The sequence below is a fragment of the Zonotrichia leucophrys genome, chromosome 21 (genome assembly GCF_028769735.1).
Source record: "Zonotrichia leucophrys gambelii isolate GWCS_2022_RI chromosome 21, RI_Zleu_2.0, whole genome shotgun sequence".
NCBI classification, from domain to species: Eukaryota; Metazoa; Chordata; class Aves; order Passeriformes; family Passerellidae; genus Zonotrichia; species Zonotrichia leucophrys.
The window spans coordinates 5,539,155-5,557,497 of NC_088190.1; the positions used below are offsets into that span (position 1 = coordinate 5,539,155).

General features: G+C 49.1%; 1 protein-coding gene across 14 annotated transcripts in view; it reads left to right on the forward strand.

Annotated features, from left to right (window-relative positions):
* The first annotated feature begins 4,034 nt into the window (after positions 1 to 4,034).
* EIF4G3 (eukaryotic translation initiation factor 4 gamma 3) overlaps positions 4,035 to 18,343 on the forward strand; it is a 153,135-nt gene continuing 138,826 nt past the window's right edge. For 8 of the 14 annotated variants that reach the window (XM_064730828.1, XM_064730829.1, XM_064730830.1 and 5 more), the window contains exon 1: positions 4,036 to 4,605. In XM_064730828.1, coding sequence (XP_064586898.1) covers positions 4,439 to 4,605 — 167 coding nt within the window. In that variant the 5' untranslated portion in view covers positions 4,036 to 4,438. Of the gene's footprint in view, positions 4,606 to 18,343 lie in introns of all 14 variants that reach the window. The other 6 variants (XM_064730823.1, XM_064730824.1, XM_064730826.1 and 3 more) reach the window with 1 other exon arrangement.

Sequence of the window (18,343 nt, forward strand, 5' to 3'; positions counted from 1 at the left end):
GGTGATGGCTCAGGGTTAGGAAGGACTTTGAGGGTGACCATGAGCTGTGTTGTGGTGGGGGACACCGTGGTCAGGGCAGGAAGGACTCTGAAGGTGACCATGAGCTGTGTTGTGGTGGGGGACACCGTGGTCAGGGACAGCCCCAGGGCAGGAAGGACTCTGAAGGTGACCATGAGCTGTGTTGTGGTGGGGGACACTGTGGTCAAGGCTGCCCGTGCTGGGTGCAGCTGGGGGAGTTCTCCTCCCTGGGAGGCTGCGGGCACAGGGAGAGCGGGCAGGAGTGAATCATCCCACTCTGTGCCAGCTCCTGGTGTGGGCTTGCCTGGTCCTGGGTGGTATTCGCTTTATTGTGCGCTCAGCTGTGCCCTGGAGGGCTGAGTCGTTGTTTGCTGAGGGCTGAGCCCAGGTAGGGGGAAGAATGGGGAAAGCTCCAAGCAGGACCTTTTTGTTTTTCTTTTTGTTTTTTAGGTTGGGTGTTTTTTTTTTGTCTGGAGGGTGTTGGAAGAGGAACAGTGCGGGAAAAGCAGGAGAAGCCAAAAGAGGGAGGTGCTGCTGTGCTGTGCTGGGTGAAAGCAGGCACCTGGAGCATGCTGGAGCCTACAAACAGAGCTGGAGATGAGGGCTGTTCATAGGTTTGGTGGGGCCAAGAAGGCTGGTGAGAGGCTGAACCCAACCATCTGAACTGCCCCTCTCCTTCCTGCTTTGTTCCCTGCAGGTAGGATCTGACCCCAGACACATCACAACAGTACTGAGGTTACCTAGTGGAACAACCAGATTTTAGGGCCAAAATCTCCCCTGAACAAGCCATACCTTCCTGAAGGCAGGAGGATGGGGAGTGGGAGGTGGGGAGCAGGTTCTAAATCCTACCTTGCAGCTGGGACCTGCTCATTTCACTCAGAGCCAAGCTGAGTTAACAAGGCTGTATCTCCTCACTCACTCCCAGGCTTTGTGCTTTACCCTTTTCTCACTTTATGCTCTTCTCTTCACGAGCATCCCTTCAGGGGATACCCCACTCCTGTGTTTTCTGAAGTTCACCAACAGCTCCAGCAGTCCCACTGCACTCTGTGCTGGGGTTTGTGTCTCTGCTGTGGCAGGTACAGGAGACACTGTGGGGCTGGAAAAAGGGCTGGTGATGCTCTGAAACAGGAGCTCAGCACTGCAGGCTCCAGCTGCCCACGGTGACACATCGGTTCCCAGGTGCTAGCAGGGAAAAGAGGAGGAAAAGCAAAATGGAGAGGCGGCAAGAAGGGTGTGAATCCAGCTGGAACTCGCTCAGGCTCCAAAATCTGCAGGATTTGTTGGCCAAATCATCCTACATAAGGTAGAAGGGAGACATATCTGCTTTTTCTTCTCAGGAAAAAATAAAAAGAAGGGGAAAACATGGCTGGAGAGAGACTTTGACTCTGGAAGGGCTTTAGGCAGAGCTGGAAGCCTGGCTCCTTCGCCTGGCCAGCACATTTTGGGAGCTTCAGCAGACAATATGGTGAAAATGCCATTTTTTTCCTTTCTAAACAGGCAAAAAGTGTTATATGCAAAGATCCTGGAGTTGGGAAGCTCTTTTGCAGCTGTGTTTACAGGCAGCTATTTCTGTAGAACAGAGGCAGCCATGGATGTCAATTTGCTTTTGAGATGAATTTCCTTCCATGCAAAGGGGGGTAGCTGGAGAGGGGCTGTGCCAGGAGGTGGTCATGGAATGGCACCAACCCCCAGAACTCACAGCTCTGCTTGCACCCTCCAAATAATAACAGCCAAATCTTTACCAGAATTGTCTTCCCAGCAGGAGAGGTGTGCTGTGAACACAGCAGCTCTCTCTGGGATGCTGGTACATCTATTAGTACCTGGGCAAATCCCATACCATGAGACAAGTTCCTCCTTTGACTCCCATTTTTGAGGAGTGGAGGAGTACTTGGCCTTTCTTTTTGGTGCTCCTTATTTCTCTCTTCAGTTTTCCTGGTGGGGAATTATTTAATGTGGCAGGCTGAAGGCTGCTGAGGAAAACTCATTCAGAAAAAAACAGCCACAGTCCCCTCTAAATATTTGTTCCTGGGTTTAGATAGAAATATTCTGAAGTCAGGACTTCTTTACAGGCTGGCAGGGCTTGGTTGGGCTCTTTCCCCCTCAACAAGAAATCTCAGTGTTTGCTATTTCCCCCCATTTCCCACAGGCAGTGTGAGGTATGTACGAGCTCACCTCCTCCCAGGTATTTCCCTTACCCCACGCTGAACAAAGAGCACAGAAAGGGACACTGAGCAGCACATGCTCACCTTCCCCTGCTGCACTAATGCCTGCTGGCACTGCAGGAGGTGGCTGTGCCCTCCGGGTAGCATGTGAGTAAGTGATAAAGTATTCTAGTTGCAGGGCTGCTTTTAATGGAGACCTGTGTGGCAGCTCCCAGTTTTCCTCCTGAGAACACAGCTCAGAGGAGGGAGAGCTTCTGGACCCACTGCGATCCTTAGGTGTCCCAAACCTGTCCTGCACAACCCCATTGTGATTTATATTTAATATTCAAAATTACTTCTCTGCATATAAACAGGGCCATTGCACAGACAAGGATGGATGAGGCTTCTCAGATTTCCTTAGTGCACAAGACCTCTCCTCTCAGCTTGTGGTTGTACCAGCTACTCTCCAGATGCCTGAATACACCACCATGAGAGCTGTTCACTTCAGCAAAAGAAGCTTTTCACATTTAAGGGTTTATTTGTGATTGAAATAAAGCATTATCTTCCTCCTAAACTTGCAGCTGCTCAGAATTTGCAGCAGAGGGGACACAAATCAGCTCTGGGAAGGTTTCCTAGAGCAGCACCCCAGGCTGGTGGCTGGGGCAGCAATACCTGTGGGCACAGGGAAGGCGCTGGGAGCGTCTCCCTGGGACGTGCGGCGCTGCAGGAACGCTGGAAGGTGCCAGAGGGTTGGAATGAGCCCTCAGCAGCCAGCAGCGGGGCAGGACAAGTCAGGACAATCTGGCAGCTGCCGGAATCTGTTCTGAGGTGCCTTTTATCTCCATGAGATGGTACAAACCACCTCAGCCGCTGCCAAGCTCAGGTGGTGGCCGTGAGGAGGGTTCTGCAGGTTAGGTGTGAAATGGTGAATGTGGTGGTGATGGTGGGGCTACCCTGGGAGGGTAATGGCTTGGTATGACCATGGGGTCAGGTGGACACGTCTGCCCACAAGGGCAGGTCTGGAGGGACCCCATTGCCACATGTGGGCTGCCTTGGGGGTCCTCGGGTCCCTCACAGCCACCCTGTCACCCTCAGGACTCTCTGCCCTCATGAGGGGCCACAGTCAGCTGCCCCAGGAGCTCGGAATTGGGCCTGCGAGCTGTAGGGCTGGTAACAGAGCTGGGGGTGAGGTTTTTTAGGTAAGTCCCTTCCTCAGGCCCGCGGTAGGGTGGATATGGATACTGTGGGACCCCTCACAGCCAAGGGGGTCCCAGGCTTCCATGTTGCATTCAGGGCTGCCGGCCCTCACGATGCCTCGGGGGGGCTGCGGTGCTGCCCCTTCCAGCCCCTTCAGACGCCAGGAATTGGGGCTGGGGGTGAGTTTTGGGGCAGGGGAAGCCCTCAGTGGGGTGGCTGCTGAGGGACCCCAGAGGGCCACTGACAGCCTCGGGCCAATCCCTCACCCTCAAGCACTGCCGAAGTCTCTCCGAGCAGAGCCGAGTGTGCTCGAAGCTGCGCCCGCGCCGATCCCGAGGGATTCCGAAAATCGCCGAGAAGCTCCGAAGAGCTACGAGCGGGGCGGGATTCCCTTTTCCGAGCCCTTCCGAAGCTTCCCGACCTGTCTCACGCCCTCGTCTTCCGGAAATAGCCGAAGTTTACCGAGCGCGGGGGTCACGGGAGGTGCTGGGCCGAGAGGGGAGGGAGGGGGTACAGGGCAAGGCGCTTGCGCGCGCGAAAGCCTTTCCGGAAGAACCCGAGGTTTACCGAGCGGCGCTAGCTGACGAGCGATTCCGGAAAGAGCCGAAGGTTGCCGATCAGAGGTGGGCCGAGCGACTCCGGAAAGAGCCGAAGGTCGCCGATCGGCTCTGGGCCGAGCGGCTCCGGAGCGGCCCGAAGGCGCCCGAGCGCCCGCCCGGCCGGACAGCTGGAGGCGGCCGCAGCGCCATGTTTGATGCTCCGCTACTCCAGTGAGGAAAATCCGCCGGCATCGCCCCCGAGCCGCCGCCGCGAACGGCTCCGCTGCCCCCGGCGAGGGCGACCGCGACCCCCCGCCGCCGCCGGCTCATGAGCAGCGCGGCCTGAGCCGCCCCCCCTTCCCTCCCTCCCTCCCCTCCCTCCCTCCCTCCCCGCCGGCCCCTCTCCCGAGCCCTCCGGGAGGCGCGTTGTCACGGAGACCGGCGCCGGTGCCGGCCCGCCGCGCTGCCCCGGCTCTCCCCCGGCCCGCTCCGCGGCTCCCCCCGGCCCCGCTCCCCGCCGCGGGGTGGTGGCTGCGCTTGGCCATGAGTTTACCGCAGAAGGCGGCTTTGAAACCCGGCGCGGCGGCGGCGGCGGGGACCGGCCCCGGGAGCGGGGCGGCGGCGGGGCCGCCTCCCCCCCCGGCTCCCCCTCACCCGGCGCCGGCGCCTCACCCCAACATCAGGGCCTTGCCGCCACAGCCGCCCCAACAGTATCCTTTGCCCCGGGGGCTCGGGGGTGACTCCCCCTGCCCACAGCGAGCGGAGCCGGGAGGGTGAGGGCTGCGGGGAGCCCCCAGGCCTGGGGGCGGTGGGCGGTGAGGGGTCGCGGGGCCCCCCAGCCCGGGGGAGGGTTGGGGGTCGCGGGGCCTCCCGGAGCCGGGGGGTGTGTGAGGCGGGGGTTGTTGAGGGGTCCCGGCTCTTTTTTGTGTGGCTGTTTGTGTGTGGGGCCCCCTGCGAAGGGGGGCTGCACCTGCTGGGATGGCGCCGGGGAAGGGGGGCCCTGTGCCTCCCCTGTGGGCTGGTTTGGAGGGTCAGCCCTTTCCAGGGGGTCCCTTTTCCCCCTCCCCCAAAGCAGCGGTGACCCCAAGGGTAAACTTTTAATTATAAATCGTTCTTCAGTTTTGCTTCTGGTCCTGCCCAGGTAAGTGCTTTGGTTTTGTTGTTTTTCCAGGCGAATTTAAACCCAGGGTTTTTTTTTTATTATTATTATTATTTACATCTGGGGACGATTTTCATGTAATTTATTTTATTTTATTTCATTTTTTCCTACTTGGCCGGTGGGATTAAATCTCAGGCGGAACGTTTCACTGAGCAGCTTTCCCTGGCAGGCCACGCGTGATGGGGAGGAAGAGGAGGAGGCTCCCACTCCCCAAAATCCCCCCAGCAAAAGCGGCCGCTGCTACAAAGAGAGGCCGGCGGGGGCTGCGAGTGTTTTTTAAAGGTCTTGGGTTCTGTGCTGCGAGTAGGCCCCGAGTCAGGAGGGAAATACTGCAGGGATCAGCAGGAAAGTGCCTGCCGGCCTGAGGTTTTGTTTGCAGCGTCCGACAGCATCCCGTGGCAAACTGGCTGTTCTCTCCCTGGAGTTTTTGGGGGGAGTGTGACGAGAAAAACACACTTTGTGAAATATCTCCGTGCTGTGTTAGCCGGGAATGGTGCAGGGACGGCCGGGAGTGTGTTTTGCTGTTAATGTTTGGCGGTGTGTTGGATTTTTAAGGTGGAAGCGCAGGGTGGTTTTCTGTGCTCTCAGAACTGTGTTCCCTGTGTATGAGCATTTTCCTGCTCTCACTTTCATTTTGGAGGTGGGAAAACCCGGCTCTTTTATAACCAGTTTAGGTCCATTGTTTTCTTGAACTTCCGGCAAGAATCACCCCTGCCATGACAACAAATTCGTTGCTTAAATCATGAGACTGTTGACGTTAGGGATTTGTTTGGGTCAAGTGAAAACCCCTGGACGTTCTCTTTGCTGGCTGATTTTTGCCTGATTTGTGGCATTCCCTAATTCCAACCGGTGCTTTAGGAATATAAAAAGTAGGAAGGTGCTGTCAGTAGAGTCAGCGGGGTTGGTGGTGAGTAAAACTGTTGCTCTGGGAGAATTTGCTTCGGTTTTGAGGGATGTTCCAAGAGTTGGAGTGGGAATGCCGGCCGGTGTTGGTTTGGCTGGGAAGGGGCTTTTTGCTTGGGAAGGTGGCACTTGGGTGCCCTGAGAGTTGAAGTTTGCAGTTTGCCTGGGCTGTCCGAAGCATTTTATTCTCTGGGTGTTGCTGGGGGGACCCTGCTGGGTCCAACGGGGGCTGTGCTGTTGTGGCTGTTCCTTTTGGTGAGTGTTGCATGGAGCACATGAAAGATGAAGTTTGGGTTTATTCTGAGCACAGCCTAAAAGCAAAAGGGCTTGGAAAGGCTGGAGGAGCTCCTGGAGGAGTGGGGCTGCTGTGTGTCCTGTCCTGGGGACCCAACTGACCAGCAGGGACAGAGAGAGGGAGAAGTGTTAGATGGAAATCACAATTTGGTGTTATAAAAGTAGGGAGGTTCAAATGACACAGTTTCATTTTTATTTCTAGACATGCCTGTGTTGAAAACATTGTGTTTGACCGATATCTCTGTGCTTAACTCCTGAACTACTGATCTGTGCTTGCAATATATCCAAACACTTTATTTTTGCTGCTTATTCAGGTGCCCTGGCTGTTTTATCCTCCACCAAAACCTGTGTTTGATTATAAACAAAAGCTGTTACCTCTCAGTGCTGCTCTGAGTGAGGCTGGGAGAGGAGAGTTCATCCCTGATTTACTGGAGTGCAGGGGGTCATCTGAGTTCAGCCTTATTTTTAGCCCTCTTTGGTTTCTTTTTTTTTCTCTGTGTTTTGATACAACTGTTGAGCCACTGTTACCTCACAGCAGATAAAAGAGTTGCAGGTTTCTCTCTGACTTGGGCTTTTTAAACCAAAGCAGTTTCTTACTGGTGAACTTTGTAACTTTGGAAATACCTGTGGTTTCAGACTTCATGTATCATGAAATTAAACGATATCTGTGTAATTGGAAAAAAATCAAAATTGTGTGAGAGAGAAGTGTTCAGCATGTGCATGTAACGAGGCATGAGGGAGGGAAAATTAAAATACAGAGGGGAAAAAAAGATATTTTTTTAGAAAATAATATTTTTTGAGAGAAAGAGAAGCTGGAAAGTGATGGACATGAAGAGCAGAAATGTGTGGATGTGAGATTCATTCTGTTTCCTGCTAAATAGGAAGTTATTGGAGCTGCTGTAAGACAAGACAGACTTGTGAGGAATTTCCTTAACACAGTGGCTTTAAGAAGTTAAATTTCCTGTGTAAAAGTAAGTTGGGATAATTCTGTGGCTCTGGTGGTGGTGAGTACTCAGCCAAACCTGATTTCAGGCAGAAATTGTGCTCAGAAGTTGTCAGTATGGATAAACCCTTCAGCTGGAGTCTGACCCTTGTTTGGGTGGAAAGGACAAGCGAGGGTGAAGTGACACAGAAGGGATTTTATAAAAAGTAAATCCCAATCTGCTCTCCTTGGCTTTGACTGCCAGACTGCCTCTGCAGGAGAAGTTCCAGTGAAGTTGGAGTGAGACTTCTTCCATAAAAAGGTGCAGGAACGAAGGTGCTGCAAGGGCTCTGTGGCTCTTTGTGGTTTTACCTCAGTGGCACTTCTGACACATGTCACACTCCACCCTGTTCTTTACTCTCCCACTTAGAAATGAAGTATTTTTGTGTGTCTTACATGAAGCTGTTCTTTTAAAAGCCCCTGTGCTGTGAATGAATTTTGTGGATCAATATAATCAGGTCACCAGTTTCTTCCCAGCCTAGACCTGGAAACATTGGCTTGTAAGGGACAGCCAGGTTGATGGATGGCACCTGGGGTGACATCTCCAGCTGCTGGTTAATGTGACACTGGTTAATGGTTCAGTCAGGGCCCAATCAGGGCTGTCTGCAGCTCAGGGCTGCTGTCAGGAGGGTTTTGTTTTCTTTTCCCAACTTCCTCACGTTTGGAGGGAGTTCCTGGTTGTTGATGTGCAGGCACCAGTAAACTTGACTTTAATCTGGCTGCTTCCATATGGGATTGGGCATCTCTGAAAAATTGGGTGTTCCTCAGGCTACTGCAGGTTGTGGCAGGCTCAGGGTGGGTGTCAACAGACTGTTACTAATTATTTTTTTTTTCTCTTCTTCCTCCTTGTTAATTCCTTTTCCGAGAAGCAGAGAGGAAGGATTGTTGTTTGGGGGACTGACCTCTGTGAATTCCATCATTGCTGTGCAAGGAAATGTGTGTTTTACTAACATTGCCTCAGTCATTTAGTTTCAGTTTTTCCTGCATTGTTCAGCTAACTGTGCTGTAGTCCCTTTCAGGAAGTGCTGTGCTGGGTGGCATCTTCTGGATGCAAGGAGCTTCCCCAAGGCCCAGGAGGAGAGCAGAAAATACAGTATGGCACTGAGGAATGGCTGAGGCTGTGTGGGAAGTCAGGGTGAGTTCCTGGCAGTGCTTGCCCAGCGTTGGGATGCAAGGCCTGCCTTGGAGATCTGGTTAAATCAAGATTCTTGAGGAGGACTGGGTGCATGGGGTTCTCTGTTGTCTCTCCATGAACCAAGAGCTGAGCTGGAGGAGAAAGTGCCCAATAATTTTGCTCAGCTGAGAATCTGCAGCGTGCACTGAAGGGTTGGGATCTCTGGGTTGCTGTGATCCCCTCTGGAAATTTGGAGCCAATGCCATCCTCCTTCCTTTACTTCCAATTTGAGTGGTGTTTTCCCACTCAAAGGGAAGTGGGAGCAGCTCTGTGCTCTCTGGAGTTTGTTGATGAGTTTGGAGTTGAGGACAAGGGATTTAGGCACAAAAGTCAGCTTGAAGAGTGTGGTGGTGGCTCTGGTGTGGAGCACTCCCTGTGCAGCTTTGACATGGGCTGGAGCACAGCTGGAAACCTCTGCCAGATGCCAGTGGCAGCCACGTATAGTAGGAGTCCTAGTAAAATCTATGTATTGTATGAGTGGCCTATGAGTCTCAGTAAAATATATGTATTGTATGAGTGGCCTATGAGTCTCAGTAAAATATATGTATGGTATAAGTGGTCTATGAGTCTCAGTAAAATCTATGTATTGTATGAGTGGCCCATGAGTCTCAGTAAAATATCTATATTGTATAAGTGGCCTATGAGTCTCAGTAAAATATCTATATTGTATGAGTGGCCTATGAGTCTCAGTAAAATCTATGTATTGTATGAGTGGCCTGTGAGTCTCAGTAAAATCTATGTATGGTATAAGTGGTCTATGAGTCTCAGTAAAATCTATGTATTGTATAAGTGGTCTATGAGTCTCAGTAAAATATATGTATGGTATAAGTGGTCTATGAGTCTCAGTAAAATATATGTATTGTATGAGTGGCCTATGAATCTCAGTAAAATCTATGTATGGTATGAGTGGCCCGTGAGTCTCAGTAAAATCTATGTATGGTATAAGTGGCCTATGAGTCTCAGTAAAATCTATGTATTGTATGAGTGGCCTTGCCCCAGTCCTAGTTGTTCTTGATGGGCTGCAGCTGTGATGTTGTTAATTGGGTGGCAGCTGTGGCTAATGAAGATAACTGGGATAAAAGGGGGTGGGCTGGCTGGTCAGGGAGAGCCTTGGAGGAGCCCTGATGGAGAAGCAGGAGCAACACTGCTGTGAGAAAACCACTCAGAAGGTATGGGACTCTAGAATTGTGATAACAACAATATGAATACAACAGCCATGTGTGAGGAAAGTGTCAGGAGCATTATGGTCCCCAAAGGGAAGGAATGGTGAGAGGAGGGACCAGGCTGAGATCAGGGGTGTCCCTTGCTCTCTGTTTCTGAGTTTAGGAGGGAATGCTCTGAGATCTCAGCTGGATGAAGGGAAGGGGGCAGAGGTGTTGCCTGGGAAGTGTTTCTGTTTGGAAGTGTTGGAGCTGTGGAGATCAAACATCTGGGGAGGGTTGGAGCAGGAGAGTTGGAGAAGAGACTTTCCCTGCTCCTCTGCAGGGGAGGAACGAGCACGGATTGGGGAGTGTGTTGCCAAAAAATAAAATGCCTTAAGCCCTCTCTGCCATCTCCCCTGTTGATGTTCCCCAGCCTTGGCACATCTCAGTGTTCTTTCAAGCAGCAGTAGCTTTAATTTATTTAATGACAAAAGTTAATCCGTTAGAGCGCAGATATGTCGCTTTACCAGCTTTGTAAGATTTTTGTGGTGAAATCTCTTGGAGAAAATAATTCTAAAAATGTGATTTCAAGTGGCTTATTTTCTTTTCATATCCAAGGACATGATTTTGTATATTCTGTGGCAGAAGTCTGGGTGAGGGTTGCTTTATCCATTTAAATATATGTGTATTTAATGAGCAGCTCTGATTTGGGAGCAGAGTTTGTGTCAGAAGTTGTTGAGAGAGTAACAGGAGACTCAGAATAAATAACTTTCCTTTTAGATGTTGGGATGTAGAAGGATTTTAATCTGGTTTTTATTTTATCTGTGATGGATTTTGTCCATCATTTTCAGACTGAAAGGCTTTTCTGTTAGCAAACTTTGGGATGTGTTGAGCTGGTGCATTTGCTTTACTTTTGTTTAGTAGTGGGAGTTAGCAGTGAAGATCTCCCTTTAGAAGGCAGGGGTAACCTATATTTTCTTTTCCCCCTAATCCAGTAATTTCAGGGCTAGTCAACTGTCAACTTTAGTTGTGTGTAAATCCACTAATATGATTAGAGTTGCTGGAATTTTTACTCTGGGGAATTACAGATGGGGTATCACTGTTTTACAGGCATTGCTTTGGTAGGAAACTTTAGCTGTGACTTGAATGTGGTTGCTGGCAATTGCAAAAGCTTTTCTGGAATGAGTGGGGAAGAGAAAACTGGTGTTTGTTCCAAGGCATGAACATGTGGGGGGAGGAGTTGTGTGCCCTGTGCTCTGGAGGAACCAGGGGAAATGAATTTTTCTTCTTGTTTTTTAAGGGAATGCAGTTGATGAGACACTCACAGTGCTGTTTTACACTTGCTGCAGTTTCAAGCACTTCTCTGTACAACCTCCCTTCCCAAACCCTGGACTCCCAAACAGGAGCTGATGATGTGGAACAGCTGGAAGAGGAAAATAGAATGTGTTCTTAAAAAAGAAAAGGATCCAAGGGAGGAGAGCAAAATCAGCTTTTAGGCTAGTGAAATTTTCTGGTGCATGTTATTGCTCTGGTTTATTCTTTACCTTTGGAAGGTGTCCCAGGGCGCACTCCCTCTTTTTGGAATAGGTGATGGCACGCTGTTGCTGATGGGACTTGAGTCAAATTGCTGCTGGGCATGGAACTAGGTTAATGGGACAGCATGATTATTTTTTTTTTCTTTCCTGAAAGGAAAATTACATGCTCTGTATTTCTGTTGTACCTGAGGAGTTGTTTTTTGCCTTTGTTTGCTGTGTAGCTGAGGTGGAGAGAAAAGGACAAACTTCCCCACACCAAGATTGTATCAGGTTTAAATCAATTCTGCCACCAAAAATAAGATGTTTTGGCTGTTGATTGTAACAACTTGGTGTTTCCTTTATCTACATGAGAGTTGAAATATTTGTAGAGCTTTAGATAGGCTTGAAAAAAAATCCAAGTGGCTTCCAGAATGTCTTGGAAATAAAACTTATCCCATCCTCAGCCAGTCCTGGTATCTCTCTCTGAGTCTCTTGGAGTGTTGAATGGGTTAGGACTTGTCAAGGTGCACGAGCAGCTGCTCCTTTCCAAGTGCTTGAGCTCAGCAGGAATGAGGCTCCCATGCTCTGGGGTAGGAGTATCTGCACAGGAATAGCTGGAAAAGTTGGGAGCACAAAGCTTGTAGCAGGGGAGGGAACAGAAATTTCCCTGCCAGCCTTGGAGTTTGCTCTTGTTGCTGTGAAAACACTAAGCAAGGAGGAATTATTGCAGTTAAAGGTCTTAATAAATACAGATTTTCCTAAGTTTAGAGAGCTTTTGGAAGGTGGAAGCTGATAAATGTTGCAGGGCTGCTCTGTTTGGGGTTGTCAGATGATGGCTGTGTGGTTTGGTTTACACGTGAGGGTGACTGTGAGTTACTGAGTTGGAGCAGTCAGAGGAGTCTGATTGCAGTGTCTGTGTCACTGGTGATGGGTGAAAATCCATTTCAGCTGGTGCTGTGGCTTTGCTAATGGTGGTCTGAAAACTGATTTCCCTCTTTTATGTGTTATTAATAAGTCATAGAAGTTACTGTGTCTTGAAACTGGCTTTTCCTGGGCTTAGTTTGTTCTCTTGCCAAAAGGCAAAAATGAGAGAAGTCTTTGGTCTTTCAGACCAAGCAGGAGGCTCTTTCTGTGTGCATCAAAGGGAAAGACTTTTTTAGTGATGCTCCTTTCAGCTTTGTTTTTTTTAGTCACCTCTGTTCTTGGGAAGGCTCCTGAGCATCCTGAGGAAAGGACCTTGTAAAAAACACCCAGTGCATTTCTACTGAGGGGTGAGACCCAGCCCTTCTGTCCTGGAGCTGCCACGAGATCTTCCACACATCTGTCAGGTCTGATGTGAAATTCAGACTGAAATCTGGCCTGAAGACTTTCTGGGAGTCTTGAATCTCTGTTTGGGGTGATGTACAAGCTCCATAGTGGACCCTGGGTTTTGCAATGTGCAGCTGAATCACTGGGCTGACTCAATGTTTTATGTTGGAAAGGGAACTCAGCAGGGTTCTTGGAGTTGAGGGTGAGCAACCTCTGCCAGTTGTTTGGGGGGAATTCAAGAACTGAAACCAAAGAAACATTTAAAGCCTGCTTCTTGTGACTTTTAATGTGAAATTCATGGTGCACCTTGAACTCTGCAGTGTGCTGGGAAGGGGATTGCAGCAGCTTTAGCAAGGCTCATTTGGAAGGTGCTTTTGGATGTAGTATTTCTTGAGCTGGTGAGGCATCTTGAGTTCTACTTGCTCTGTATAATATGAAACCAGCTTCAGTTTGTATCACCCTTTCCCACTAGTGCTCACACAGTTATAAATACTTGTCACTGGACAGTCTTTCTCCAAATATTCAGTGTTTCTGGGCTCTGTGTTTTGTATTTTAGAGTTGTGAATGCAAATAATTCAGCTGTCAACCTGTCCAGCTTGAGTTTTATGTTTTCCTCCAGTGTTGTGTTTTAAACTTGATTTCAAAGTGCCTTTATGTCTGTCTCTTCAAAAAGAAAAAAAGACCTAATTTTTGCTGATCTGCAAATATCACAAAGCCTAAGTTTCAATGAATTTAAGCTGTTTGCCTTAATTGCATTGTATACCTTTCCAAAACACTTTTTCAATTTTGAAAAAGTTCATTTGCCCAGATAAACTCTTCAATATTTTGATATTTGGTTGTGAGGTTGTGCACCATAAAAAATAATTCCCATTTTGCCCCAGGTACCCCATCTCATGGAGGTGCCAGCAGTACCTGGCATTGCCAGCAGTCACCAAAACAATTGGCCCTTGGCACAGCCCCTCCCTGCCTTGCTGCAGCCAAAGCACATTTCATCCACTCACACTGATGTTAGGAGCATTAAATAAATGAATGAATTGTGCTGTCACCAAATTCCCATCCTGGCAGGTGAAAAAATGAGAGTTTTATAGCCAGGACCCCTGTCCAGAATGTCATCCAGGATGTCAGGAGTGGGAACAGTCAGCAAAAAGCTTTCTGGTGAAATGTGTGAGCCTTACAGAGAGTTGTGGTGTGGAGCGCTGTAAAAGCTTGAATTACCAGACATCTGATGCTCCAGGATGAGTATTAATCAACCTGGGAAGGGTGTGGAGAAAAGAGCTGGAGCACAGCAATAAAAAATAAAACAGGAGAGCAGGACAGACACAGAGTGGGGAGAGCTGGGACTCTGTTTCAGGTCAGCTCTGTCTTGTTGTTTGAAAGGAGTTTTTGGGGGAAGAATGCAGCCAGGCTTGGAAGTGTTGAAAGCAGGGATAGCTCTTGGTCTCCATCAGGGAGTTTGAGGTCTCACTGGTTGAGCTAAAACTCCTAAAGGTCACTGATGCTTTGGAAGCTTTTGGAAAAGTCTGCTGAGCTTCCACCACTGGGAGGAGAGTTGCAAATATTCCCTCAAAGGAGGAGAATTCACTCCTCAGGCTTGGATTGCTTTTTCTTGTGGTCTAGCTCCATCTTTGCTTTTATGATGTTGTGCTTAGGAATGGGAGACAAAAGATCTGCATCATCCACATTGGCTGGGTCTGAAATGTCTCTGGGTTGTGGGGAAAAAGGAGGAAGATGAAATTTGTTCCAACCAGTTTGGGGAGCCAGATTGCACTGCAGCCCCTGATAATGTCAGAGGTGCTAGGGATATCCAAAATGTTTGATTTGATCCATTCCTGTTCTGCAGTGTTCCTAAACATTAGCATTTAAAGGAAAAATACTTCTGTTATTCTTCCCATCCACAGTGTTGGTCTTAACTATGGTTAATTTGAGAAAAGGCTGCTAAAATAGCACTGGGATTGTTTGGGGCCAGTCCTCAGGGCTTCCCTGTCTGTGCTTAAGGTGGTGATGAAATCCAAGTGTTTGTAGGTGGAAAGCTCAATCTTAAAGCCCTGCTTGGCTGTGGGGGTACTGCAGTCTGAGATCAGCACAGCTGGGGTTTGTGCTCCTCAGGAAAGGAGCTGTGGTGGTGCAGCAGGGACAGGTCCTGCAGTTTCCTTTCCTTTCCCATGTGGGACAGTGCATCAGGTACATCTTCACTGACTGCTGCCTCTGTGTTGGTTCTGTGTGGCATCACCTCAGCAGCTGCAGCCTTCCCTCTGTGTTCTGTCCCTGTTTGTGGCCTGAATCTGTAGAATCCCAGAATGGTTTGGGTTGGGAGGGACCCCAAAGCTCAGCCCCTAAAGCTCATCCTGTCCCACCCCCTGCCATGGGCAGGGACAGCTTTCACTGGACCAGGGTGCTCCAAGCCCATCTGACCTGGGTGAGCCAATGGAAGTAAACCAGGATTTCTTTGAATGGGAAATGCTCAGAGAGTAATTTACTGCTCATCTCCAGACCCAGGTGGGGCGAATGTATCATTGCTGTTACTCTTTCTTGGCTTGCCCTGCACAGGTGTGTGTGAAGTGTGCCCCTCAGATTCCTTAGGAGGGGAAATTGGAGTTACAGAGGGTTGAACTGAGGAGACTCAGGGCTCTCATCCTACCAACAGCCCTCTGTGAATTTGGTTTTTGTGCAGCTGTGTAGGATGCTCTGCCCTCCCTGGATGCCAGCTTTCCCTGGATTTCATTTTGTATGACACAGAATTTTAGTTCAGGGGAAGCCATAAACTCTGCATGTGGCAAGAAGGGACTTAGGATTTCGTTTCATGTTGATAAACTGGTGAAATAAAGATTATGGGCCAAAAACCACGAGGAGTTACAGCACTGGGAATGGAAATGAACATCAACATTCTGGAGAATCATCCTTCCAGAATTCCTTGCTCAGCTGATGGGAGCACCATCATTCTGGATGACAACACTGCTGTCACCACAACAGGGTGACCAGCAGAGCATTGCATTTCCCCATGAGGTCACAGTGTGAAGTGTTGGGGACACCACAGGAAACACAGCTGAGTGAATGGGACAGTAAAATACCAGGCTGTTTGATATTCCTGCTTATCATCCACATGGAGAGCCTGGCTCAGAAATAGATGGATGCTGCTGCAGGGTCCCCAGGACACAAGCAGGGGCAGAGACATCTGGGGGGTAAAGCCTGCAAAGCTGGAGTGGTTTATTTGTGATTTTGGGGCACAGAGTTTGAGGTGAGTGGGCAGGGGCAGTTCTGTGGTAATGGCATGCACAGGAAACAAAAAGTCAGGTGGTTTTTAGTGCTTCACAGCAATTCAGACTCCTGGTGAAAGTTGCCATGAATGAGCACTGCAGGGCTCATGTCTGGGTGGGAACTTTCTTTCTGTGGTGTAACAAGGTGCCCCAGCTGCAGGAACTGCTGGCACTGAGGGGAAGCCAGAGCTGGTAGGTTTTACTTGGTGAGTTCAGCGTGAGGGAAGGTAGCCTGTCATACCCACAGAGGTTTAGTCCAGGCTGTAAGCTGAATAAAAGCTTGTGAATCTTTCTCTGCAATGGGATCCTTTTCCTCCTGCCCTGCCTTCCCCTGCTTGTGCCTTTTCAGTTATGTCACCTGTCTGCTTTGGCTCTTGTGGTTTTAATGCTCTTACCTGGTTATGTGTGCACAGGGCAAATAGAAATAACTGTGTGTGTGTGTTAAGTAACTGCTCTGAAGGAAGCAGCCCCAAACAATCCCAATTTTCTCTTCCTGTTGGGACTGGGCTGTTTCCCAGTTTATGTCCCCTGCTGCAGTGGCTCTGTGCTTCCCAGCCCAGTGTGTGGTTATCAGCTTGCCTCCCTCTCCCTGAGCTGCTATCAGGCCAGAAACTGCTGTTTCAGCTGCTGGTCAGGGGACAGCCACACTGAATTTGGGCACCTTTGTTTTCATTGGATTGTGATTCAGTTTGTGTCACATAGTGCCTGCTTTGGCTGTTTGATGTGAATTTCTTTAAGCTCAATGATTGAAATTCAGGAGTATTTAAAAATAACTGTTGTATCTGCAGTTGCATTTCAGAGTGGGAAAGGAGGAAGATGGGTGTGGCTTCAGCTGTGTTGTCTGCTCTGTGGCATTTTATTAAAAAAATCTTTTTTCCTGCCAGACTAGATGTGCACAAGCATCTGATGCAGCCAAAAGTGCAGAGAACAGCTGAGGAACCATTGCTGTTGCTTTTGGAATAGACCAAAAGCCAAAGTTACTCCAGAAAGGAGTGGGCTGGTGTGTGTGTCTGGCCAGACAGGAGATCAGAGCCTTCTCCTCCCTGGCTGTCTCCTCCCAGTCACTCCTTGTCATCTCCATCAAGGCAGCTTGCTCACAGCCTTGCTTTGGGTATTTTTGCAGCATCTACCAGGAGGTTTGCTCAGTCTTAGCCTTGTTTAGCTGCTGTTCAGTGTGAGACTACTACTGTTGCTTTTTTTTTCCTGCTTGAAAATTCAATAAAGGAAATTATCATCACAAGTTGTGGCTCTGACATTGCCTCATGTCAGATCTGCCTCTGTCTCCCCTGGCCCTTCCTTGGCCCTGCCTGGGGGTTTGGTGTGTGTGATGTTTCTTTTTGAATGCATCCTGTTAGAGATTCCTGCTTTCCCCTCATTTCTTGAACAATGTGGTTTCTTCACTCTGAAAATTCCTTCTCATTCTCTAGGAGTGGTGGTTCTGACCAGCATCTGGGATGAGGATCTTCCATTTTCCCAGGGATGGTTGAAATTTGGTTGGTGGCTTTGCTTGGAAAAGTGACCCAGGAACTTTTCCTAGCACATCTGTTTTTCTCCCAACCCTTCTGCAGTGCCCAGAGCAGCTGTGGCTGCCCCTGGATCCCTGGCAGTGCCCAAGGCCAGGCTGGGCAGGGCTGGGAGCAGCCTGGCATCATGGAAGGTGTCCTTGCCTATGGCAGGGGGTGGAATGAGCTTTAGGGTTGCTTCCCACTCAAACCATTCTGGGATTCCCTGATTGTTCACTTCCACATTTAAGTGTTTCCAGCAAGGATCATTTTCTGTCAGGCTCAGGGAGGACTCTTGAGCTGCCAGGCCAGGGCTGGGTGTGGTTGCCTTTGTGGGGAGCGTTATCAGCTGGGGCAGAAATGCCTTCCTGAGCAGCTGGAGGGCTTTTGGCAGCCCCTTTGCATTCCATGGTCTGCAGAGGGAGGTTTGCAGTGTGCAGAGGTGCTCAGGGCTCTGGCAGCTGGCACACCATTCCCCTGCTGAACTGTTCCATACAGAAATATGGTTTTTATCACTTACCAAATGCTTGGAAGCAAAAAAAAGTCTCCTCTTTCTAGGAGAACTCCATCAAGGAAAGCAGTGCAAAGATACCTCTCTGTTAGGTAGTGGATTTATTTTCCCTTCTGTTGAAGTTAATCACAAAAATAAATGCAGTTAAAAGTATCCAAAGGACTTATTTTTTACTGCACCATGCCTCGTTCACAATGCTTTCTTTCCTCTGAGTTTGGATCCTTTTTAAATGCTGAAGGGCATTTTTGAGACTTTGTTTTAACTTCGTTTTACATCGTGTTTATATGAAACAGACAAAAAAACCCCAGTGCTTTGCCAAATATTTTTGGAAAGAACAAGCTTTGTGGATAATCATTTTCATGTTCTACCTGCTCCTTGGTGTGTTCAGATGGTAGAAGAATCTTCTCTCCCCTGAAAAAGGCTTTGAGAGATTAACCTTAAGGTAGTCACTGGAGGCAAGTTGATTAAGAAATATACTGAACGTTAGATTTAATCAAGATTGAGTACTGGAGTTAGAATTGACTGTCACTCCTGGAATGCAGTTATTTTTAGGTGGGGATGGGGATGTGCTGCTCCCCAGGTTTTCCATACCATGGCTCTGAAGGCAGAGTGATCCAAAGGATGTTGGACAGAGAGGATCTGCTCCAGTTTGGTACTGGCAGCTTCATTCCCTTAACACATCCCATAATAAACGTGTTGTGACAA